Raw genomic sequence first — 25,699 nt, forward strand, 5'->3', positions numbered from 1 at the left:
GAACAAGTATGTTTTGAGATCGCGGCGAAAGGAGCGAAGATCGGACGCCATCCGGAGCTCAACCGGAAGCTGATTCCATAGCTCCGGAGCGCCCACAGAAAAGGATCTCCCTCTGGGGGCCACCAATCGACATTCTCTGATCGGTGGCACCCTGAGGAGGCCCTCTCTGTGGGAACGCACAGGGCGAGGGGAAGTTGATGCCGGCAGCAGGTGTTCCCTAAGGTACTCCGGACCCCTGCCATGAAGGGCTTTAAACACCATTACTAGTACCTTGAATCTCACCCGGAAGACAACTGGTAACCAATGCAGCTCACGGAGCAGAGGTGTAACATGGGAGTATCGGGAGACTTCCAACACAACTCTCGCGGCTGCATTCTGTACCAGTTGGAGCCTCCGGGTGGTCCTCAAGGGCAGCCCCATGTAGAGAGCCTTGCAGTAGTCTAGACGAGAGGTCACGAGCGCGTGAGTGACCGTACATAAATCATCCCGGCCTAGATAGGGCCGCAACTGGCGCACCAGGCGAACCTGGGCGAAAGCCCCCCTTGTCACAGCCACTATGTGATCTTCCAAGGTGAGCCGTGAATCTAGGAGGACTCCCAAGTTGCGAGCCCTATCTACGGGGGGTAATAGTTCACCCCCCATAGAAAGAGATGGAATATCCGAATTGACCCGGGATGAAGGTATGCAAAGCCACTCAGTCTTGTCGGGGTTGAGTTGAAGTCTGTTCCTCCCAATCCAGACCCGCACTGCCTCCAGGCAACGGGACATCACGTTGAGGGCATCACTGGGGTGGTTTGGGGTCGAAAGAAAAAGCTGGGTATCATCAGCGTACTGATGATACCCAACTCCAAAACCACGAATGATCTCACCCAGCGGTTTCATATAGATGTTGAACAGGAGAGGCGAGAGGACCGACCCCTGAGGAACTCCACAGACGAGAGACCTCGCGGTCGACCTCTGCCCTCCTGTCAACACCGACTGCGAACGTCCCTGGAGATAGGAGGAGAACCACTGTAAAACCGTGCCTCCCACTCCCAATCCCCTGAGACGCCGCAGCAAGATACCATGGTCGATGGTATCGAAAGCCGCTGAGAGGTCTAATAGGACTAGAACAGAGGAATGTCCCCTGTCCCGAGCCCTCCAGAGATCATTCACCAGCGTGACCAATGCCGTCTCCGTGCTGTGCCCGGGCCTGAAACCCAATTGGTACGGGTCTAGATAATCCGCTTCATCCAGGACCAGAGGGAGCTGATGCGCCACCACACTCTCAACAACCTTCGCAAGAAAGCGAAGGTTGGAGACCGGACGAAAGTTGTTCAAAACAGCTGGGTCCAAGGCAGGCTTCTTGAGGAGAGGCCTCACCACCGCCTCTTTCAAGACGGCGGGGAAGCTACCCTCACTCAAAGAAGCCGATATGACTGCCTGGAACCAGCTTCGTGTCCTCTCCCGGGCTGCATAGACCAGCCAGGAAGGGCACGGGTCCAATAAACATGTGGTGGAGCTCAGCCTCCCCATAATCCTGTCCACTTCCTCCAGAGTCACAAGAGTCAAACTCCTCCCAGGTAATATCGACAAGACTGCCCGTGTCCTGATCGTCAGACTCTGCCCAGTCAGAGTCCAGACCGGTCCGAATCCGAGCGATTTTGTCCGACAGATGTTGGTTAAACTCCTCGGCACGACCCTGCAAGGGTTCCTCCCTCGCCTCTTGATTAAGGAGGGAGCGAGTCACCCTAAACAGGGCGGCCAGGCGATTATCTGCGGACGCGATAAGGGTAGCAAAGTGATTAGACCTCGCCACCCTTATCGCAGCGAGATAAGACCTAATATAGGCTCTTAGTCGCAATCGGTCGGATTCGGATCGGCTGGATCTCCAACCGCTCTCTAGGCCCCGTCTCCGACGCTTCATCTCCCGGAGCTCCACGGAAAACCATGGAGCTCGACGGGATCTGCACCGGGTCAGGGGCCGCAAGGGTACAACTCGGTCAAGAGCCTCAGTGGCTGCCCTTTCCCAGGCTTCCACTAAGGCATCTGCTGAGCTCTGAGCGAAGGAGGCAGGTGGGGACCCCAGCGCTGCCTGGAACCTCTCGGGATCCATTAAGCGTCTGGGGCGGTACCATCTAATTGGTTCCACGCACCCACGGCGGGGAGTGGCAAAACGGAAGACCAGCCGCAGGAGATGATGATCGGTCCATGACAGGGGCATAACAATTGGGGAGCCCCCACCAAGATCATCTAACCACCGTCCAGATAAGAAAACCAAGTCAAGGGTGTGGCCTCCCTCATGAGTCGGTCCCGAAATTACTTGCGTCAGGTCCATGGCCGTCATGGAAGCCATGAACTCCCAAGCTAACTCAGATGATCCTCCCAGAGATGGTAGATTGAAGTCCCCCAAAACTATAAGTTTCGGGAACTCAATCACCAACCCAGAGAGGACATCGAGAAGCTCAGGGAGGGCTGCTGCTGCGTGACTAGGCGAAAGGTACACCAGCAGCAAGCCCAACTGCGCACCAGGGCCGCATCTCAGGAAGAGTGACTCACACCCGACTATCTGAGGAACGGTGGCCTCCCGCGGACACAAGGTCTCCCTCATAACAACAGCCACTCCCCCACCCCTACCCTGAGCCCGAGGCCGGTGTAGCACCCGGAAACCTGGTGGGCAAAGATCAACCAGAGGAATACCGCCCTCTGGGCCCAACCAAGTCTCCGTGATGCAAGCCAGGTCCGCCTGCTCACCCTCCACCAAGTCACGGACTTATCTAATTATCTAATTTACTGGCATCCATCTCAGCGTTCAAAGTGACCCTTAATATAAAAAAAACCATAAACCACCCACCCCCCAATGAAGAAAAAAAGTCAAGCATTAAAAGAGCAGGCAGTTTTGACAAGTTAACAAATTGTAAATATTAGCATAGCAATTTAAATGATTTCAGTGTTATGCTACTTAAACTGTTGCGATTCTGTCCATATACAGTAGTTCTGACAATATTAGCTATGTGTTTTCCAGAGAGAGCAAATATATGGCATGGTGCATAATATTACCGAGAGCTAGTTTGGTGTGATGGTTACAATATCAGGCAAGAAACCAGGAGATTATGAGTTCTAGTCCTTCCTTAGCCACAAAGCAAAGCCAGGTTGTTGCCCTTGGGCCAGCTATTCTCTCTCAGCCCTATGAAATAGGCAATGGCAAAACATTTCTGAAATTTTGCTATTAAAACTGCAGGAACCGATTCTAACAATTGCCAGGGGTCAGTACTGACTCAAAGGCAAAAAAACAACGGCATAACAGCACACATCAATATTAATTTAAAACTATCCTTTAAGTGATTATAATGTAATGTCCATGGGATTTTATTTGTGAGATGGTTGGAACAATTATAAACGGCTAGAAATCGCATGTACCAAATCTCACCAGTATGATTTTAAAGTATTCAAGGGACCATATGGGGACTGAGGAGCTTCATGCTGTCCATGAGTTGTGGACTGCTTATCTTTAGTGTGAAATAAACAATTTCAGATAACCAGTCACTTTTTGAAAGCTGTTTGCTATTTGAAAACATGTCCCAGTATTATATGTTTTTAAGAGACACAGAATGCAGAAACAACAAAGTCAAATTAATAATATTTTAGTTGGTTATGTTACAGTTAATTGATATATATGTTTCACAGTAGTGCAGACATGTCAAACACAAGGCCCGGGGCCCGGATGCGGCCCGCTAAGTGGTTTCATGTGGCCCACGAAGCAATCCTGGAAACAGTGAGGGAACAGCCCCCACTGCCTTGGCCCTGGCCCAGAGACCCTCCTTCTGCCAGAGACCCTCAGATCTGTCCCACTCCTGCCCAGGCCCCCATAAGGCACCCTTGATGCGAACGATGTAGAACTGGCCATGCCCATCCAGTAGGCCATACGCACTCTAACCATGCCCACCCAGTAGGCCACGCCCACCCTGGCCATACCCACCTGGCCCCGAGGGCAACCGCAATGCTGATGCGGCCCTCAATGAAATTGAGTTTGACACCCCTGCAGTAGTGGGTCTTATTGTATTAAGTGGATTTATTCTTGGGTAAGACAGTCTAGAATTATCACCTTAAAAGTTATTTTAAAAAATATAACCGTTCTGTTACTTATTTTCAATTGGCTGGATTCTAACTTTGAGGACATTGGCTGTAATCTCAAACATTTTCCTGTTCAAATATTTATTTCTTATTTTTGACTGTTGAGCTTCAGATGTCTCTCATTTACAACAGGAAAATGAAGGATTGTGAATGGGTCCAAAAGATTGTTTGATAGGCCACCAGAGTTTAGTTTTGCTGTATTTCCAACTTATTTTGGACTGTCCTTCTTTCCTGTTTGACATTGGTACAATTGAAGATGTTTCTACCATAGATGTATTCTTACAAATTAGCTACTTGTACTGTATTAAAAAGGAACAGTAGCATGTTAGTGTATATGGCTCATATGTCTGTTTCACAGTTGACTTAATTGTTGTTGGCATTTGTAAGTGTTGATTATATATAATAAATGTTTGTACATAATTTAACAGAATTGTAATGCATCTTAGAGAAAATTAGATAGAAATAGAAGGGGTATTAACAAGTTAGACCAGTATTAAAATTAGACCAATTTCCCTCCAGTGTTTTTTTAGCATCTTAGGATTCATCCAACTATTGCTGGCTTGATATAACAGTAATTAAGATAAGATTTATAGTCACAACAATGGCTGGGTGATACTAAAAGACACTATAAATCATTAGTGAGGAAATGCATAGTCCTATAGTTTGAGGGGGGGAAAAGGATAGAAGAGGATGGGGGGGATTAGGCAGTAACATAATATTCAAGGTTTAGTTGAAGGGATAACTTTTATATGGTGTGAGATATTTAGTTCCTGAGAAAAGGACGAGGAAGAAGAGGGAAAAACATCATTGTTAACAGGTTATTGTTCTTTTCTGCATAATGTCCAATTTATGACTGATTCTATTCTTTTTGTGTCACCAACTTAGTCATGGATTATAAAGGTACATTTGTAAGTGCTTTAGTTGCTGTATGTTAGAACAGAGGTGTCAAACTTGCAATGTCATGTGACTTGTCGCGAAGTATCACGACTTTTTTTCCATTGCCAGCAATGGGGTGGGCGCAGTTTCGCCATGATGCATCTGGGCCACCGGCTGGCCGTTTGAAACCTCTGTGTTAGAAAGTTGCTCAGTGTTGACTAAGCTCCAGATCGCTTGATTACGGACTGCCCCATTTGATTCTTCTGAGATTGTAGCTGTGTTCAAACTACCATCTGTACCACTTGAAATGGATAGCTATTGCTTAACTTCCTAGTATCATAATGTTCCCACAGAGAGGGCCTCCTCAGGGTGCCTCCGGTCAGAGAATGCCGGCTGGTGGCCCCCAGGGGGAGGGCGTTCTCTGTGGGCGCTCCGGAACTATGGAATCAGTTACCGGTAGAGCTCCGGATGGCGCCCGATCTTCACTCCTTTCGTCGCGATCTCAAGACGTTTTTGTTTGTACAAGCCGGCCTAGCCTGATGGGGGATTGGTGGTTTTTTTTTTATTCTTGTATTCTTAATATTATCTTTGCGGTTTTATAATTGTAATATATTAATTGTTTTAAAATCGGGCAATTATTTAATTTCCTTTTAATATTTGTAACTCTGTATTTTATTCTTGCCCTGTGAACCGCCCTGAGTCCTCAGGGAGAAGGGCGGTATAGAAATATTATTAAATTAAATATTATTAAATTAAATGTTGGTGTGGGGAATAAAGTGCTGTTGTGGATTCTGGTTTGAAAGCTCTGGTGTTTTATTGGTGGAAAAGCATCAGAAGAATTGTTAAAATTCCCATGCGCCAAATACACACAAAATAAAAAAAATGATTATTTGCAAATTCTTTATGTAAATATCCCTTTGCATCATACTGTATGTGACATAAACTGGATAATATCCAGGTCAGCAAAAATAATGATTCCCGCAGGATGTTCAAAACAGATGTAATATTGCCCAGATAGTATCTAATCCTGATTTATTGGACAGAATCCTTTCTCTTCTTTGTCCTTGATCTATTGTGGAACATGAGCACATATTTCCTTTTCCTGATTTCATGTGGAAAAGCTTTGACATCGTTGTTTGCTAGGATAGTGATTAAGCGAATCCCTTTGTACAGTTGTGAGAGGATGGGTGACAGTCTGCCTATGAATGATATCCTTTTAAAGATAAATTTGATGTCTTTTTGTTACAGATAAGAGTACACAAATTCTGCAGATTAGTCCACCTTATTCAGACATGTGAAATGCAGAAATAGATACAGTTTTGTTCCTTTTAGTTGGGCTGGTATTCTTAAGAGCAGAATAATGTAAGAATGTTTAACAAGCATTTTACCCTGAAGCTTATCCAGTATTATTTTGGCACAGAGTTCAGATGTTTCCTCTAGTCATCTGTTAATGGACCAGGTGGGCCATTCACATAATTGCAAGTGCAATTAATTAATTTATTGCTGACTATCCATTGAAATTATTAGGATTGTGCAGACAACAAATTTATCTCCCTGAAATTAAAAATAAAAACCTTAGAATTTCTTCTACTGGGTAGATACTGAATAGATTTTTTAAAAAAGTGAAGAGAGATACAAAGTCCTTTCGAGACTGCTGTTCTGGTTTTCTAAATCATCAGAATGAGTACCGTAGAGTTTAACTTTTAAAAAACAATATAATAACACAAATTTATTTCTTTTAAAGGAGCTAATGTGGAAGTGTGTTTAAGGTGACGGCCTGGGAGACCCAAGTTTAAATCCACCCTTAGCCATGGAAGCTCATTGGTTACTTTGGAAAATGTTTGGTTCTGATAGACGAGGACTCAGAGCAGTTTAGTAATAACTGGTTTATTGAATACACATAAGTCAACTAGCAACTGTCAAATGTTGCAACCTTTTATAGTGGAACTGTTTGAACTGTAACCAATCAGCAGCGTTTATTTTCCCGCTTCTTGCTCATTGCAGCCAATGATTGCAGCAGAATCTCCCGCTCTAATCCAGCAAATACTGCAGGCTGCAATTCCCTTGTTAATAACTATGTACATACACAACACCCCTTACCCCCCAGTTGTTGTTATTTGTGAACAAAGTCTTTTAAGTATTTTGGAGGCCTGTGAATCCTAGAAGGGTATCTATTGCCCTGGCAGCTGGGGACACCTTTACCAGGTAGTCTGCTTGGCTGATTGTCTGTGTTGGACCTGGACTCTTGGTTGCCTAACTCTGATGTTTCCCAATTGCTAATTTGTGAATTTGTGTTTGTTTGTGTTTGAAGATCAGTAGTGGCTGGCCTACTCCTCAAGGGTGTTACCCAATTGAACTGCCTAGCTTGTTGCTGTTGGTTATCAGAGGCTGAGTTATTTTGCAATTCGGCTTCCCCACTACCCGGCGTGTTGTTATCACTGACCCTGAATGTACTGTTCCCCACAAATCTGTTTTGATCCCCTTCTTCTGGTACGCATCCACTGGTTCTCTTTCTTAACTGATCTATGTGTCTCTTGCTGCTCCAATTCCCTTCCCCCTCAATAGTGTATGACAGGGGCCCCAGAATTTCAGTAATTACCCCTGGGATCCATTTATCCCCAGATGCATAGTTTCTGGCCAATATCAAATCCCCCACTTTGAATGTTCTATTAGGAATGTCCAATTCAGCACTTGGTGGAAGTCTGTCTGGGTGTAATCTGTCCAATTTGGTGGTTAGTCTTCTACCCCACCTCATTTCAGCTGGACTTTTGCCGGTGGCAGTACATGGGGTCGAGTGTTGGGTCAGCAAGAACTCGGCCAGTCTTTGATGCCAGTCACCTCGGATGATTCTTTTTAATGCGTCCTTCGTGGTCCTCACGTTACGTTCAGCCAAGCCATTGGACGATGGGTGGAAGGGTGCTGATGTCTTGTGCTTAATCGAGTTGGCCTTGAGGAAATCCTGGAATTCAACAGATGTGAATTGTGGCCCGTTGTCAGACACAAGTATATCAGGTAACCCATGAGTGGCAAAGAGGCCCCTTAATACCTGTATGGTCTTACCGGAAGTCATGGAACTGACTGGTACTACCTCTAACCATCTGGAGAAACTGTCCGCGACCACCAAAAATGTCACCCCTTGGAAGGGTCCAGCGAAATCAATATGAATCCTGGACCACGGATTCCTAGCTAACTCCCATTTATGCGTGCGGATGTGTTGTTGTTCAGGCCTAGAGCGTTGACACTGATGGCAATTGGCAACACATTCCTCAATGTTATTGTCCAAACCTGGCCACCATAAGTGGCTCCTAGCTAACGCCTTCATGCGTACTACCCCTGGGTGACCCTCGTGTAATTCTACTAGGATAGCAGGCCTATGGATTTCAGGAATAACCACGCGGTTTCCCCACAGTAAACATCCCAAATGAACTGATAGTTCATTTTTCCTTCTGACATATGGGATGTATTTGGCATCCGGATTGGTATTAGGCCACCCACTTAGAACCCAAGCCAATATCCTCCTTAGAATTGGGTCGGAGTTTGTTGCCACAGCTATATCCTTGGCTGTTAAGGGCCAGTCCGGGATGTCATGTAGGGACATTATTTGCCCCACAGGGGCAGGGTCATCCTCAGTTATGTTTAAGGGCAACCTGCTCAGAGCGTCCGCGTGCCCCATGTCCTTGCCGGGTCTGTATTGGAGAGAGAACGAATATGCTGAGAGGAAGATGGACCATCTCAGCATTCGGGGTGACATGATTTGGGGAGTCTGTTTATCCGTGGTGAATAGTCCCAACAGGGGTTTGTGGTCAGTTAGTATAGTAAAGTTCCTACCATACAGGTAGTCATGGAACTTTTTAACTCCTGCCACAATTGCCAATGCTTCCCTGTCAATCTGTGCATAATTTCTCTCAGCTTTGGTCAGTGTCCGAGAGTAGTATGCAATTGGTCTTTGTATTCCATGGTTGTCTAAATGGCTGATCACGGCCCCCACACCATAAGGTGAAGCATCACATGCTAGGTAAATGGGTTTATTTTCAATGAAATGGGTTACAGTGGATTGGCTGGAAAGAATGTCTTTTAATGTTTGGAAACTCACCCTATGTTTGTTAAGCCACTGCCATGGGGTTTTTTATCTAAGAGCCTATGGAGAGGCTCTGCAATGGCAGCTTTGTGAGGCACAAATGTGTGGTAAAAATTTACTAAACCAAGGAAGGCTTGTAATTCTGCCTTGTTTTTTGGTTCTGGTGCCAATTTAATTGCCTTGATTTTATCAGGGGTAGGGTGAATTCCATTCTTGTCTATTTTAAACCCTAGAAATTCAGTGGACTTAACCCCAATGCTACACTTTTCTTTTTTTAGTTTTAGTCCAGCCCTTCTGAACCTTCCCAATACCTGTTCCAGTCGTTCCACTAACATTCCTTCATCTTTCCCAGCTATCAGGACATCATCAAAGTAAGGGCATACACCAGGTATGCCCTTTAAGGTCCTCTCCATCACTTCTTGAAAGATGCCTGGAGCTGCTGCAATACCGAATTGCAGTCTGTGGACCCGGAACGCCCCCTTGTGGGTAACAATCGTCTGTGCTTCTGCGGCCTCTTCAGAAACAGTCAATTGTAAGTACGCATGCGCCAAGTCTAACTTGGCAAACATGGCGCCGTCCTGGATCGTCGCGAGGACCTGCTTCACCGTCGGGACCGGGTAAGCATGTTTTTTCATTCCAATGTTGAGGGTGGCTTTGTAGTCAGCGCAGATTCTCACATCCCCATTGGGTTTGAGGGGTGTGACAATCGGCGTTTCCCACAGGCCTCCCTCAACGGGTTCTAGTACCCCTTGGCCTACAAGCCGGTCGAGCTCGGCCTCGATTTTTTCCTTCAGCGCGAAAGGCACCCTTCGGGCCTTAAGCCTGATGGGTTTCACGGATGGGTCTAGGTTAAATTTAATTGGGGGGCCCTTGTATTTACCAAGAGACCCGTCGAATACGTCTGCAAACTCGTTGCAGACTGATTGGAGGGTCTTATTTTTAATTATTGAATTTATTCCCCCAACCCAAATGCCCAGGGCAGGGAACCAGTTAAGGCCAATTAGACTAGTCCTATGCCCTTCAGTAACTATTAAATCTAAGACCCCCTTAAAATTCTTAAATTGAACTCTAGGACTGATTTTCCCTTTTATTTTTATTGGGCTTTTCTGGAAATCTGTTAATTGGATATTTGTTGAAGTTAGTGGAATTTTTCTTCCACTTAATTGTTCAATTCTCTCCAGGGTTTCACTGGAGATTATTGACACTGAAGCTCCAGAATCTATCTCCATTCTGCAAGGAACCCCTTGCAGATGGACTATGATTTTTAATTTTCCATCTGGAAAATTGCTGTTTTTCCCTGTCCTCCTGTGACTGACACCTGCCACCTCCCCTAGGTTAGGAATTCTAGCCCTGAATCTAGGGAACTCTTTGCCACTTAAGTAAGGGGTCACCTTACCTTCGGGCCACACATCCACTTCGTTAAGGCGGTTATCTCGAGCGCGGCTCCTGCAGATGGCCTGGATGTGGCCGGTCTTCCCGCAGGCCCTGCACTTTGCGTTCCGGAATCGGCAAGATGCGCGGGGATGGTTGCCCCCACAGCTGCCACACCGGTTTTGGCTGTCGTTGTCTCTTGGTCGGGTTGCGGTGTCCTTCCAAGGTCGTTGTGCCCCGGTCGCTTGTCTCTGCGGCGTTGCGGGTTGTTGCCGGCGGTTAGGCTCGGGCCCCTCGGTTCTGGTCATTCTTGGCGCCATTTTACCGAATCGCCTTGAGACTTCGGCGATCTCGTCCTCCCACTGCTGATCCACCTCCCCGCAGTCCACATAGCCTTCCTGGTTGATTTCTGACGCCGCTGCCATGCTACTGCGGGGGGGGTCGCGATACCCGGTAGACTCATACGTTAGGAGTTCGTCTATCACCTCCTGCAGATCGCCGGTGGGTTTGGCAATTATTCGGTTTTGTAGCTGTTCATCTCGTAAGCCCAGTACGACTCGGTCCCGAATTCTTATCTCTAAGTTATCGTACTTGCATCGTACTGCGGCTTCCCTGACGGCAGCGACAAATTTTTGGATGGATTCACCCGGTCTCTGGTTCCTTTTCTCGAAGATGCGGCGCCAGAACAGCTCCGATCTTCTAGGGGTGAAGTGGACCTTTAATTTGGCTAAAAGGTCGGCGTAAGGCACACTAGAGACTGGTTGCGGTTGACACAGTCCGACAGCGATTCTGTAGACCGGTGTGCCGCAAATCGTTAATAAAGCTGCCGCCTTTTTCCTGTCGTCAGTGATTCCGTTCACTAACAGGAACCCTTCTACTTGTCCGATGTACTCTTCCCAATCCTCGGGGAAGTTTGGGTCGAATTCCTTCAATGACCCTATTTGCGCCATTCGGAGAATTTCTCTTCGCCGCGGCCGCTCGGTTGACTGTGACACGTTTTCAAATTTGCCGCCTTCGCGCAACAACTCGACGATTCTCTGGTCTTCTGTCTATCCCACCTTCGTCGCCAATTTGTTTGGTTCTGATAGACGAGGACTCAGAGCAGTTTAGTAATAACTGGTTTATTGAATACACATAAGTCAACTAGCAACTGTCAAATGTTGCAACCTTTTATAGTGGAACTGTTTGAACTGTAACCAATCAGCAGCGTTTATTTTCCCGCTTCTTGCTCATTGCAGCCAATGATTGCAGCAGAATCTCCCGCTCTAATCCAGCAAATACTGCAGGCTGCAATTCCCTTGTTAATAACTATGTACATACACAACAGAAAAAATGCCCAAGCTATCTCAAGGGGAGGGAAGGTTATATTATGCTGCTTTGAGTGGTGTTTTGAGATTCCAAAGGAAAGATGATAGAGGTAAAAATATCAGTGAAAAAAAGTAAATAAATCAAAGTTATTAATTTCCTGACAACATGGAAAATTCATATACACAAATTTATAAAAGAAGGGAAAAACTGAAGAAAACATACAAATATTTACACACACACACACACACACACACACATACACACACAAAAATGTATGTAAATATTTGTATGTTTTCTTCAGTTTTTTCCTTCTTTGAAAGGAAATTCATTGCAGTTATCCATGGTTGATCTATACCAGGGGTATCAAACTGCCGGCCCGTGGGCTGAATGCGTCATGCCAAAACTGTGCCCACCCCATTGCTGGCAATGGGGAAAAAGTCACGATACGTCATGACACGTCACATGATGTCGCGAGTTTGACACCCGTGATCTATACTAATCAATACTGCAATCACTGAATAGCTGAAAGCATATATTTGTCCTTCTGATGCTGAACAATAAGTTTTTTATTGCAAGTTCATTTTCTTTGTCTAAAAGACAATTCACATGTGACTGAGATAGAATACGAACATGTAAAAATATTAAATCTTAAGATTCAGTTGATATATTTAATTGCTTCATACCTAAATGGTACAATATATTTAAATAAAATATTAGTTTCACTGAATCTCCAACAACTTAAATGCAATTAAGTCAAAAGGAATGTCATTGTCAAACATAATGATATTCTTACTGCTAGTATTCTTATTATTTGTTAAAAATATAGAATGTAGTATTTCAGATTTAAATCTATATTTAAAAACTTTAGCGTAAAAAGTGGATAATTAGGCATTGATAAGGCAATCAGTCCAAATCCTGCCATAGCAATATTTATTAACCACACTAACATGGAAGACTTGAATTCATATGTTACAGTAAGCAATAAAGTTATTGGTTTGGTTTTGCCTTGATGTATTGAGTCAATCTTGCACCATCTTTTTATAAACCATGAATTAAAATTGGGTGTAAACTTAACCACTTTGAAGTATTCAAGAAACCTTGAATATAAGAATCATTGTGTAATGCAGTCTGGCATATAGCCATTGCAATTTATAATTCAAGGCTGGTCAAAATCGTTATTTAAAATACAACTGTTTATCAAGATTGAATTATCTATCTTATTTGTGGGGGAGAGTATTTTACCCCACAAGTCAAGTTATCTTTTCCACTACTGTATTCCTTAGCTTACCAGCTTACTCTTTTAATGTATAAAAAAGGTAAAGGTAAAGGTTCCCCCGCACATGCGTGCTAGTCGTTTCCGACTCTAGGGGCCCGTGCTCATCTCCGTTTCAAAGCCGAAGAGCCAGCGCTTGTCCGAGGACGTCTCCGTGGTCATGTGGCCGGCATGACTAGACGCCAAGGGCGCACGGAACGCTGTTACCTTCCCACCGGAGTGGTCCCTATTTTTCTACTTGCATTTTTACGTGCTTTCGAACTGCTAGGTTGGCAGAAGCTGGGACGAGTAACAGGCGCTCACTCTGTTACGTGGCACTCGGGATTCGACCCGCCAAACTGCCGACCTTCCGATCGACAAGCTCAGCATCCTAACCCACTGAGCCACCGTGTCCCTTAATGTATAAAAGCAATGTGTAAATGCAGCAAGGATATTGTATTTCAGATTTTGAGAGAAAAACTGCAATTCTAAAATACCTTATTTGACTTCAAAAGAATAAATATAGCCACGAAGAAAATAACACTTCCTCCCCCCTCCCTTTGTTTTCAATGTCTTTGCAGCAGCTGTAAACTTCTTAAAAATTCTGCTAGAACCGGATCCTGCAAAGAGACCAAACATCCAACAAGCATTAGCAAATCGTTGGCTTAGTGAGAATGGGAAAGCACTGAATAATGTCACATATCCAAACAGGTAATGCACAAAAGACAGAATGTGCTAGGTATTCTGCCAGCATGATAAAATTCCATCAAAGACACTGAGGTGCCTCTGATCAGAAAACTGGATTGGAGGCGGTGTTTCTTTCTTAATTTCTCTGCAACCATCCAGAAGTGGCATAAGACCTCATGATAACCACATTCTCTGCACTCACTTCTCAATTCGTTTGGTATTTACAAGCTTGAAAATTCTCGTGCGTGGGGGAGGGGGGGGAATCGTAGTGGTAAAGAAGAACAACGTTACAAAATAATAAATTTTTCGCTTCTTTATACCAAATTGTTCTAGTAATCAAAATGCTCTGTCACTACTATTACCTCAGCATTTAAGAGAGAAAAAAGTCTAAACGCAGAGAGCATAATCTTCTGGGTTGATAACTTCAGGGAGATTTGACCTGGAGACTTTCTCAAGTTCTCCACACTCCTTCAACTTGACTGCTTTGCTGCTTCCTACTCTTGAGTTTCATTCTGCTCAGTCTCCACAAGTTCCTTGAGAGGACAAAGTATGGTGCAATGGTCATTCTGTGATCTGTTTTAGGGTTGCTCAGATTAGTTCTAAAATCACTGATGGATCTTTGGACTTGCCACATTGCTTTTTCACAGCTTTGCTGTGGAGGTTCAGCCTTCCCAACCTAAATAAAGGTGGTGGTGGGGTGTGTGTTTAGGATAAAAAGTCTTAATAGTTGTGAAATGCTAGTTACTATGGTAATGACGGTTATGTAACACATGGGTGGATATTAATACAGCAGGGAGGCTGGTTCCTTTCTAAACATCTAGTTTAGATTTTATATGATGGATACAAACATTACATTTATATTCTGCTGCTAGGCAGCAAGAATGAAGAAAATATGCTACAGTAAATGAACTGCAAGAAAAAGAAACGACAGATTTGTGTGGCAGAAAACGAAATAAAACCTTATCCAACCATTACTGTTCCCTAAAGCACTGAAGATATTACATATTTTTTTAATGCAAAAACTCTTTATCTCTTGGAGGTGGAAAAAGTTAGAAACCTGCTTGGAATGTTACACAGATGGATCATATATGCATTTTAAAAATCACATCCAGTTAGGAAAATTGCAGGGTTTCAGGTAGGGCATTGAATGGGCAGAGCATAATTTGTCATCAAAGTCACATTTTATGAAGTTATACATGTGAACCGATTTGGAGAATTATGATTCAATGATATTTTCAAGAAGAAGCTTTTAAAAAGCTTTTTTATTCAAATCATACTGTAGAATAGAGTAGCAGCCACAAAAGCAATAAAGTGAAACGAAACCAAACCCTGAAACATAACTGGGGGCTTAGTAAAATCTAAAACTGACGAGTCAGTGTAAAGTGCCAGATAATCTCTTATGAAAGGGAGTTTTATAATTGCAGGTAGAATCTCTGAGCTGGATACATTATACTGTAAAACTGTCAATTTAGTGAATATAAGAAAGAATGGGCCCGATCAAACCAACACTACAGTTATATAAAGTTATATAAAGGCTTACTCAGAAGTAAATATAGTTAAATAGGGAAATGCTTAGTCCCGTAAAAAATATGTAGGATTGTAATCTAAAACAGGGCTTTTCAACCTTTTCACCCATTGTACCACTTTTAGGATATGGCAACATCTGAGTACCACCAGTTGCCTAGCAAGGTGCCAAAAACTTGACCAAAAAAAAAAAAGGGAAAAAAGTGATGAAGTACAGATAGTCTTCGACTTACGACAGTTCGCTTAGTGACTGTTCAAAGCTACAATGGCACTGAAAAAAGTGCCCCCCAAGCCACAGCTGAGCAAGACACCTGCCTGCTTGCCTGGCGGCGCTCTTCCTCCTGTCTGAGATTTTCATAGTTGTGAGCATTTCTGTTGAGGATTGGCAGTGGGGGTGGGGTGGGGGTATGTTTGGTTTTTATTCCCCCAGTCTGCTGGGTGGTTGCAGCAGGTTTTGGTCAGTTCACATGGCCCTGGGACACTGTGACCGTCATAAATATGAATCAGTTGTCAAGCATCTGAATGTAAATCACAAGACCCTGGGGATGCTGCAACATTCCAGCTGATCGGCACTTCTTCTGGGCTCAGAAGTGCCAGCATCAGTGCTGAGCTCCAGCTGGAGGCTGGCGCTGATCCTGGCACTTCTGCTGAGCCCTGACAGCCCTGCAGCTCCAGATGTGTCTCGCTCAGGCTTGTGCGGTGCTGCCACCAGTTCAGCTCATTCCCCTCCCCTGCTACCACTTTTCTAGGATGGTCGCATACCACCTGCCAGGTGCCAATGTACCACAGGTGGTACCTGTACCACTGGTTGAAAAGCCCTGATCTAAAACTCTATTTCCAGTACAAGACAGCCAGCCAAATACTTATAATGCATTCTAATAACTTCATGATTATAAAGACTCCCCCTTTTCTTTTGAAATCAATATCCAAGGGTACTGGTTGAGCATGCAAGTGTAAATTTTCATTTCTTCCAATACAAATAATAGGACACAACAATTAATTTTCACGACATTGGCAAGCAGGGAAGAAATTAATATTTTTTCCTGTTTTTATCTGCTGTAATTTCTATAATTATCAGCTGTTTGCATTTTTAAAAATGCAAATATTTGTTTAATTTACCCTCTATAATTTGATCCCAAATCTGAACAAATCAAGAATTAATTTTCAGGAAGATTGAAACAGTCGATCTTTTACTATGATCTTTGGTCTATTTCTTTGGAACTTAATATCAAATGTGCTACTTTTGCTGATGTTTTTCATTTTGGAGAACAGGGGTCTTCAAATGTGGCGCTTTTATGACTTGTGGACTTCAACTAGAATTCCTCAGCCAGCGTGCCTGGCTGAGGATTTCTGGGAGTTGAAGTCCACAAGTCATAAAAGGGCCAAGTTTGAAGATCCCTGCTGTAGAACCTTAGGATATGTGGAAGATTGTTGAAGTTGTGAAACCTGTCACTTTTAATAAAGTTTGATTCTTCATGTCTAAAAGAAGCAATGATGAAAACTTGCTTTAATAAAAAAAAATTCTTTGAATCCTACAATGAATAATTTCCAATTAGTTTTCAGTACTCCTTTTGTGAGGGGGGGGCAAGTGCTGTAATATGTATAGGTAGTCCTCAACTTATTATTGTAATTGAGCCCGGAATTACAGTTGTAAGTCGTGCCAATTGTTAAGTGGGTCATCACATGACTGGCCTGATTTTACCACATTGCTTTGCAGCAGTCATTAAGCAGTCATTAAGCAAATGTGGTGGTTGGAACCCACACTTTAGTTGGTTCCTATTTGGACTAACGTAACATTGTTTATGTGAAGATTTGAAAAGTGTTTGGAGTTTCTGTTAATTCAGGTGCCTCAGCCAGAATGTTCACAATGGTTAGTTACAGTGAGCAAATGACCTCTCTTGTTAATATCTATGAATTTGATTCTGTATACAATTTAAAGTGCTATCAACGACATATGGCTTGGCATCAGGCTACGTGACAATTACATTGACCCTTATAGCAGCAATCTTGTTTTTTAATTTGGCCAACATCAGGAACAAATTCATTGACATTATGGAAAACCTCATGGTGGTTGTTTGCAGGCTTTGGAAATCCCTACCATAGAGAAAATGTTGGAATTTTTTTCCTTAATTAAGCAGCCTTTTTGTTAGTCATATGATTATAGCCTAACTGGTTGGGTTGGCAATATATAAGCCATGATTTGTAATGTATTGTATCCCTTTAAATGTGTAATGATTGGCCAACGCTGTGTTCTTTCAACGGCCATAAGAGGGAGCTAGAGACATAGCCTCTCTCTGTGTTAGTTACTCTGTTACATTGCTTGCTAATTATTGTTGATTGTGGTTTTGCTACTGTTTGCTAAACCGGAAGAACTGTGTTTTTGACTTTTGGACTGGTAAGACGACTTTGTATTGGATAACTCTTGAACTGTTGATATCTTCTTTGTACCCGTGTATGACCTGGACTGTTCATCCTTGACTTGTTCTACTCCTAAAAGTAAAGTTTTTTCCTTTTTACACATCTCAGTGTATCAGTGTGGTTGCTGTGTAAAACCTGACTACTCTCAGTACCACTTCTTCTGTGCATTCTCCTTGTTGGCTCAGGAGATATTCTGCACAAACCCTGTCACTTTTCACCTGAGTCTAGGTAGATGCTATCAGTTTTCAATTATATTCAATTATATTTACTTGTGCTTTCAATTATCTTTTATTTTTGGTTATTATTTCTGGCAGAAAACAAAGCATAAATACAATGTAAATTACTGCTTGGGGAATTTCACTAGTTTTGCTAATATTTTAAATCGGTACAGAGAAACTATAATGGCATAAATTACACATATTTTTTTATAAATTGTTATTACCAAGTACACTTCTGAAAATAAATAATTACTGATCTTTAGTTGTATGCTTCAAAAAAAAAACAATAACCTTTTTTTAAAGGCAATAAAATACAGACACGTAGCAATGACAATGTACATTTTTCATCACATCTGTATAACTTGGAACAGAAGTAATAAGAATGAGAAATCTTTTGTAATCAGAATTTACACATGTAGTCCTTGATTCAGCCAAAGTCAAGCACTTCTAATTTGCTTAATTTTAATAGGAGAATTTAAAAAGTTCTTAATTTCTTGCCACTGAATTGTCACTCAGATTTAAAACTTGGAAAAAATATTCATCTTAATTGGATTGCTTTGAATATATTTATATAGAAGTCACATGCAACTTGTCTACTACCTGTTGGGAATAATGTTGCCAAAATAATCTGAAACAGAAAATAAGCAGTTTTAAGAGTCCGGCACTGGATGGTGATGTTCAGTGAATTGAAAACCTCTTAAATGGATGCAGTTAATGTTGATGCTTTGAAAGGCTCTTGGTTTTAAAAGTTTTATTGCATTCATTTGCAACTATTCTTATAGCCAAAGTTCCGTTCTAGCCTTTCACAAAGGGTACTCTCTGAACTAGCAATTCTAGAATTCCTAGACAGATGGTAAGAAATTTAGGGGAATGTCAGTCCATATCTAGAAGACACCAAATTTTAGAAGCCATTTAATCAATTGTTCCATTCCCTGTCACACAATTAACTTGTCAGAATCCATTTATATCACATTCATAAATGTATGTTTAAAACATTATCCCCCCCCATGGATTCTGCCATCTCCAGAGGAAGGAGGAGCATATGTGGATTCAGCCTGTCTTAGGTTATTTCAAAGGCCAAGGGAACCTTTTGAACTGGGGGGGACAAAAGGGAGGGTTAGAGAAGAAGGCATCTGGCTTGTGTCTTCTTTTAATTCTGGAGAGGAAGAAAGCAATAACCATAAAGATTCGAAGTTCCTTTTTTTCCCCACAAAAGGGATGACACAAAGTAGAAGGATGGGGGCTGACCAAATGGGGTTGAGGGAAGGGGGGGTGAACCGGGTACCCTTTATAAAATTTCAATTTGTAAAACAATACTAAGTCCTGTCTTGTATTCCCACAATCAAGCATGTCCTAGTAAAGATTCCTTTTGGACTAGAACTGACTCCAAGAGTTTTTGTTTTCCTAAGACGCAGGTCTGCAACCCATGGCTCCAGAGCCGCATGCGGCTCTTTCAGACGTCTCCTGCGGCTCCCAGTCCTCTGCCATGTGCAGTCCCAAAAAAAAAAAGTGGGACTAAAAAAGTTCAACTAATCAATTCAAATATGCAGGGTAGGTGCATATCTTGTCTTGGCTCCACTCTTCAGTCAAACCCTTTTCTGCGCATGCGCACATGTATTTTTTGCGGCTCCCAGTTTTTCCTTTTGTGAGGGAACCGGTTCCGAGTGGCTCTTTCACTGTTTCAGGTTGCTGACCCCTGTCCTAAGACGTGGATTGGGGTGGGTCCTGACATAACTACTGTTCTTAAATAATAAAGAATTTCTTGAGGTGGAGAGCAAGGCTGTGCCCACTGGCTTTATTTCACCATCCTTTAATAGAAGACACCCTTGTGGAGAAGACTCTTTTCTATACACCTACATTCTGACCATGGACCATGCATGGAGTCTGAAAAGCTGTAAACTCAAAATTCTACAATAGAAGTGGAAGTTATATACATGATTAATGGTCAATCAGTGATTCAGTCAATCGATCAATCTTTGAAAATGTAGAGAAGTACCTAATTAATGCTCCCTTTCCCCTCCAAGTAACTAAATAAATGATTCTTTTAAAATGTGGACAACCCTCCATAAACTGGGTTGTGCATATCTACCACATAGATACATTTTAATTTACAAATTTCTTCTTTAAAAACATATTAACAATTTGTAGATTTCTCTTTTAACGTAGTCCGAACAAAATTATTAGCTCGATTAGATCTTTTAATCATATTAATTAACATGGTGATTTGCAAGAATGCTGTAGCCTTTAGGATTGCCATCTTTCTCCTGAGAACCTTGAAGATGGTCTACAGCTGTTTCCTCGAGATAGGACTGCAATGGTTGCATTTCACAATGGCTGTTAAGTGAAGCATTTCACTTAACGATCCCGATATCCCTGCTCTTCCCAGTGAATTGTTAAACAAATGTGCAGTTTATTAAATAGAGCATGGGGTGCCTAAGGGGTGGAGACCTAGGTCCTAGAACAGGCCCAGGTCTACGTTTCTTCTGCTTCCTCTTCCCTTGGATCCTCACAGGCATTTCCCCACTGCTAATGGGTTCCCCCAAGCTTAAGCCTGATTCCCACCCCAACAGGCCAAATACCCTCCTCCTCACCTTTTGAAAAGCTGCGAGGCTTTCCAGAGTGCTGGGATCAATTGCTTTATCATGTGGCCATGTGCAGAGGGATAAGGCCAGTGGGAAGTCATTGGGAGAGGGAAATGCTTGCAGGTACCAAGTGGGGAAAGAGGAAAATAAGCCGGGGCACTGCAGTGTCCCTGTGGATGAATGAACATGGGAACTGCAGCAGCCATACCTTCAGGACTAGGTCATAAGTAGCTTTTGGGGGATCCGGCATAACTTCAAACAGCTGTTAAGTGACCTATTGTGAGGACTACCTATATTATTGTTAAATCTTTCTTGCAGAATTCATCTAGAAGACATAAGCCAAAGCGTGCTGCTGTACATGACAGAAAAGCTTGGCTATAAGAATAGTGATGTGATCAACACTATTCTTTCAAATAGAGCTTGCCACATGCTTGCCATCTACATTCTACTTCATAAGAAGCTAGAGCGCTATACCGGAGGAACAAAAGTAAGTATAATTTTGGATGATACTTGAACACTACAAAGTTGAATAGAATGACAGTAGCCAAAATGGAGATATTAAGAAATAAGTACAATATGCGTCAGAAACACTACAACTGTGGGGGGGGGATCTGAACCACCTCAAAATATGAAGAACTTTAACAGCCTTTAAAACTGGACATTTTCACTGATCATAGATTGCTGAGCATCTCTTGTAAGGAGAATGGCCATTGGGGAATGGAATGGAATATCTGGGAGGAAAAAAACATAGCTGATTTGAATAATTAAGAATATCCTTGGGCAAAAACTACTTTTGTTTCGAAGCCTCTAGTGAAAGCTTTCTCTGTACATAAAAGCCTTTTTCCACGGGTCTATTCCACTATGCCAACATTCCATTGTTCTTTATTATGGCAAAGAAATTTACCTTAGAAAGGGCTAGTTTGTTTTTTTCAAGTTACAGGGAACAGTGAAGCTATAGCAGGATCCAGTGAAGTTGTAGTCTATTGGGGTAAACTAGTAGACATCAGTTGAAATAGAGCTACTTTGATTCTACCTGCTTAAGTTCCCCCGCACATGCGTGCTAGTCGTTTCCAACTCTAGGGGCCGGTGCTCATCTCCGTTTCAAAGCCGAAGAACCAGCGCTTGTCCAAGGACGTCTCCGTGGTCATGTGGCCGGCGTGAGTAGACGCCAAAGGCGCACAGAACACTGTTACCTTCCCACCGTAGTGGTCTCTATTTTTCTTACTTGCATTTCTACGTGCTTTCGAACTGCTAGGTTGGCAGAAGCTGGGACGAGTAACAGGCGCTCACTCTGTTACGCGGCACTTGGGATTCGACCCACCAAACTGCCGACCTTCTGATCGACAAGCTCAGCGTCCTAACCCACTGAGCCACCACGTCCCTGCTTATCACATGTATATTTTCAAACAATTTAATCCAGTCGGGAAAAACCGTATATACTTGAGTATAAGCCGACTCGAGTATAAGCCGAGACCCCCAATTTCACCCCCAAAAACTGGAAAAAGTTATTGACTCGAGTATAAGCCGATCCGCCGTTCTGCAAGCCTCTGCCGCCAGCAGAGGCTCGATCCGCCATTTTGCAAGCCTGAATACACAGGAATACCCTGTGTGGCCGCGGCTCTCGGGGAAGCCCTGGCTGTCCGCTTCCTCGCTCCACGCTGCCATTCGGGGCCCGCGCGTTACCCGGGCAAATCGCGGCGCCCAGCAGGCGAGGAAACACGCCCGCTCCAGTCGCCCCCCCTTCCCTCAGGAGACGCGAAGCAAGTGACTGCCCGGAGCTTACCGAGGACTTGCGCGCGGCCGAGGCTTCAGTGCTTCCAGGATCGCGCGCACCTCCCCAAACCTCCCCAAACGTCGGCAGGTCTCCGTTCCTCCTGCCGACCTTTGGGGAGGTTTGGGCGCCTCCCCAAACCTCCCCAAACCTCGGCAGGTCTCCGTTCCTCCTGCCGACCTTTGGGGAGGTTTGGGCGCCTCCCCAAACCTCCCCAAACCTCGGCAGGTCTCCGTTCCTCCTGCCGACCTTTGGGGAGGTTTGGGCGCCTCCCCAAACCTCCCCAAACCTCGGCAGGTCTCCGTTCCTCCTGCCGACCTTTGGGGAGGTTTGGGCGCCTCCCCAAACCTCGGCAGGTCTCCGTTCCTCCGCGCAGACCTGCCGACCTTTGGGGAGGTTTGGGCGCCTCCCCAAACCTCGGCAGGTCTCCGTTCCTCCGCGCAGACCTGCCGACCTTTGGGGAGGTTTGGGCGCCTCCCCAAACCTCCCCAAACCTCGGCAGGTCTCCGTTCCTGTTTGGGGAGGTTTGGGCGCCTCCCCAAACCTCCCCAAACCTCGGCAGGTCTCCGTTCCTCCGCGCAGACCTGCCGACGTTTGGGGAGGTTTGGGCGCCTCCCCAAACCTCCCCAAACCTCGGCAGGTCTCCGTTCCTCCGCGCAGACCTGCCGACGTTTGGGGAGGCGCCCAAACCTCCCCAAAGGTCGGCAGGAGGAACGGAGACCTGCCGAGGTTTGGGGAGGTTTGGGGAGGCGCCCAAACCTCCCCAAAGGTCGGCAGGAAGAACGGAGACCTGCCGAGGTTTGGGGAGGTTTGGGGAGGCGCCCAAACCTCCCCAAAGGTCGGCAGGTCTGCGCGGAGGAACGGAGACCTGCCGAGGTTTGGGGAGGTTTGGGGAGGCGCCCAAACCTCCCCAAACAGGAACGGAGACCTGCCGAGGTTTGGGGAGGCGCCCAAACCTCCCCAAACGTCGGCAGGTCTGCGCGGAGGAACGGAGACCTGCCGAGGTTTGGGGAGGTTTGGGGAGGCGCCCAAACCTCCCCAAAGGTCGGCAGGAAGAACGGAGACCTGCGGAGGTTTGGGGAGGCGCCCAAACCTCCCCAAAGGTCGGCAGGTCTGCGCGGAGGAACGGAGACCTGCCGAGGTTTGGGGAGGTTTGGGGAGGCGCCCAAACCTCCCCAAACAGGAACGGAGACCTGCCGAGGTTTGGGGACGTTTGGGGAGGCGCCCAAACCTCCCCAAAGGTCGGCAGGTCTGCGCGGAGGAACGGAGACCTGCCGAGGTTTGGGGAGGTTTGGGGAGGCGCCCAAACCTCCCCAAACAGGAACGGAGACCTGCCGAGGTTTGGGGAGGTTTGGGGAGGCGCCCAAACCTCCCCAAACGTCGGCAGGTCTGCGCGGAGGAACGGAGACCTGCCGAGGTTTGGGGAGGTTTGGGGAGGCGCCCAAACCTCCCCAAACAGGAACGGAGACCTGCCGAGGTTTGGGGAGGTTTGGGGAGGCGCCCAAACCTCCCCAAAGGTCGGCAGGAAGAACGGAGACCTGCCGAGGTTTGGGGAGGTTTGGGGAGGCGCCCAAACCTCCCCAAAGGTCGGCAGGTCTGCGCGGAGGAACGGAGACCTGCCGAGGTTTGGGGAGGTTTGGGGAGGCGCCCAAACCTCCCCAAACAGGAACGGAGACCTGCCGAGGTTTGGGGACGTTTTGGGAGGCGCCCAAACCTCCCCAAAGGTCGGCAGGTCTGCGCGGAGGAACGGAGACCTGCCGAGGTTTGGGGAGGTTTGGGGAGGCGCCCAAACCTCCCCAAACAGGAACGGAGACCTGCCGAGGTTTGGGGACGTTTGGGGAGGCGCCCAAACCTCCCCAAAGGTCGGCAGGTCTGCGCGGAGGAACGGAGACCTGCCGAGGTTTGGGGAGGCGCCCAAACCTCCCCAAACAGGAACGGAGACCTGCCGAGGTTTGGGGAGGTTTGGGGAGGCGCCCAAACCTCCCCAAACGTCGGCAGGTCTGCGCGGAGGAACGGAGACCTGCCGAGGTTTGGGGAGGTTTGGGGAGGCGCCCAAACCTCCCCAAACAGGAACGGAGACCTGCCGAGGTTTGGGGACGTTTGGGGAGGCGCCCAAACCTCCCCAAACGTCGGCAGGTCTGCGCGGAGGAACGGAGACCTGCCGAGGTTTGGGGAGGCGCCCAAACCTCCCCAAACAGGAACGGAGACCTGCCGAGGTTTGGGGACGTTTGGGGAGGCGCCCAAACCTCCCCAAACAGGAACGGAGACCTGCCGAGGTTTGGGGACGTTTGGGGAGGCGCCCAAACCTCCCCAAAGGTCGGCAGGTCTGCGCGGAGGAACGGAGACCTGCCGAGGTTTGGGGAGGTTTGGGGAGGCGCCCAAACCTCCCCAAACAGGAACGGAGACCTGCCGAGGTTTGGGGAGGTTTGGGGAGGCGCCCAAACCTCCCCAAACGTCGGCAGGTCTGCGCGGAGGAACGGAGACCTGCCGAGGTTTGGGGAGGTTTGGGGAGGCGCCCAAACCTCCCCAAACAGGAACGGAGACCTGCCGAGGTTTGGGGAGGTTTGGGGAGGCGCCCAAACCTCCCCAAAGGTCGGCAGGAAGAACGGAGACCTGCCGAGGTTTGGGGAGGTTTGGGGAGGCGCCCAAACCTCCCCAAAGGTCGGCAGGTCTGCGCGGAGGAACGGAGACCTGCCGAGGTTTGGGGAGGTTTGGGGAGGCGCCCAAACCTCCCCAAACAGGAACGGAGACCTGCCGAGGTTTGGGGACGTTTGGGGAGGCGCCCAAACCTCCCCAAAGGTCGGCAGGTCTGCGCGGAGGAACGGAGACCTGCCGAGGTTTGGGGAGGCGCCCAAACCTCCCCAAACAGGAACGGAGACCTGCCGAGGTTTGGGGAGGTTTGGGGAGGCGCCCAAACCTCCCCAAACGTCGGCAGGTCTGCGCGGAGGAACGGAGACCTGCCGAGGTTTGGGGAGGTTTGGGGAGGCGCCCAAACCTCCCCAAACAGGAACGGAGACCTGCCGAGGTTTGGGGACGTTTGGGGAGGCGCCCAAACCTCCCCAAACGTCGGCAGGTCTGCGCGGAGGAACGGAGACCTGCCGAGGTTTGGGGAGGCGCCCAAACCTCCCCAAACAGGAACGGAGACCTGCCGAGGTTTGGGGACGTTTGGGGAGGCGCCCAAACCTCCCCAAACAGGAACGGAGACCTGCCGAGGTTTGGGGACGTTTGGGGAGGCGCCCAAACCTCCCCAAAGGTCGGCAGGTCTGCGCGGAGGAACGGAGACCTGCCGAGGTTTGGGGAGGTTTGGGGAGGCGCCCAAACCTCCCCAAACATGAACGGAGACCTGCCGAGGTTTGGGGAGGTTTGGGGAGGCGCCCAAACCTCCCCAAACGTCGGCAGGTCTGCGCGGAGGAACGGAGACCTGCCGAGGTTTGGGGAGGTTTGGGGAGGCGCCCAAACCTCCCCAAACAGGAACGGAGACCTGCCGAGGTTTGGGGAGGT

General features: G+C 46.3%; 1 protein-coding gene across 1 annotated transcript in view; it reads left to right on the forward strand.

The window, feature by feature from the left end:
- HUNK (hormonally up-regulated Neu-associated kinase) overlaps positions 1-25,699 on the forward strand; it is a 69,512-nt gene that overhangs the window by 31,816 nt on the left and 11,997 nt on the right. Inside the window, exons 6-7 of the mRNA XM_081326662.1 lie at positions 13,580-13,709; positions 20,746-20,914. Coding sequence (XP_081182788.1) covers positions 13,580-13,709; positions 20,746-20,914 — 299 coding nt within the window. The remainder of the gene's footprint in view (positions 1-13,579; positions 13,710-20,745; positions 20,915-25,699) is intronic.

This window comes from Vipera berus (assembly GCF_964194415.1).
Source record: "Vipera berus genome assembly, chromosome: 4".
NCBI lineage: Eukaryota > Metazoa > Chordata > Lepidosauria > Squamata > Viperidae > Vipera > Vipera berus.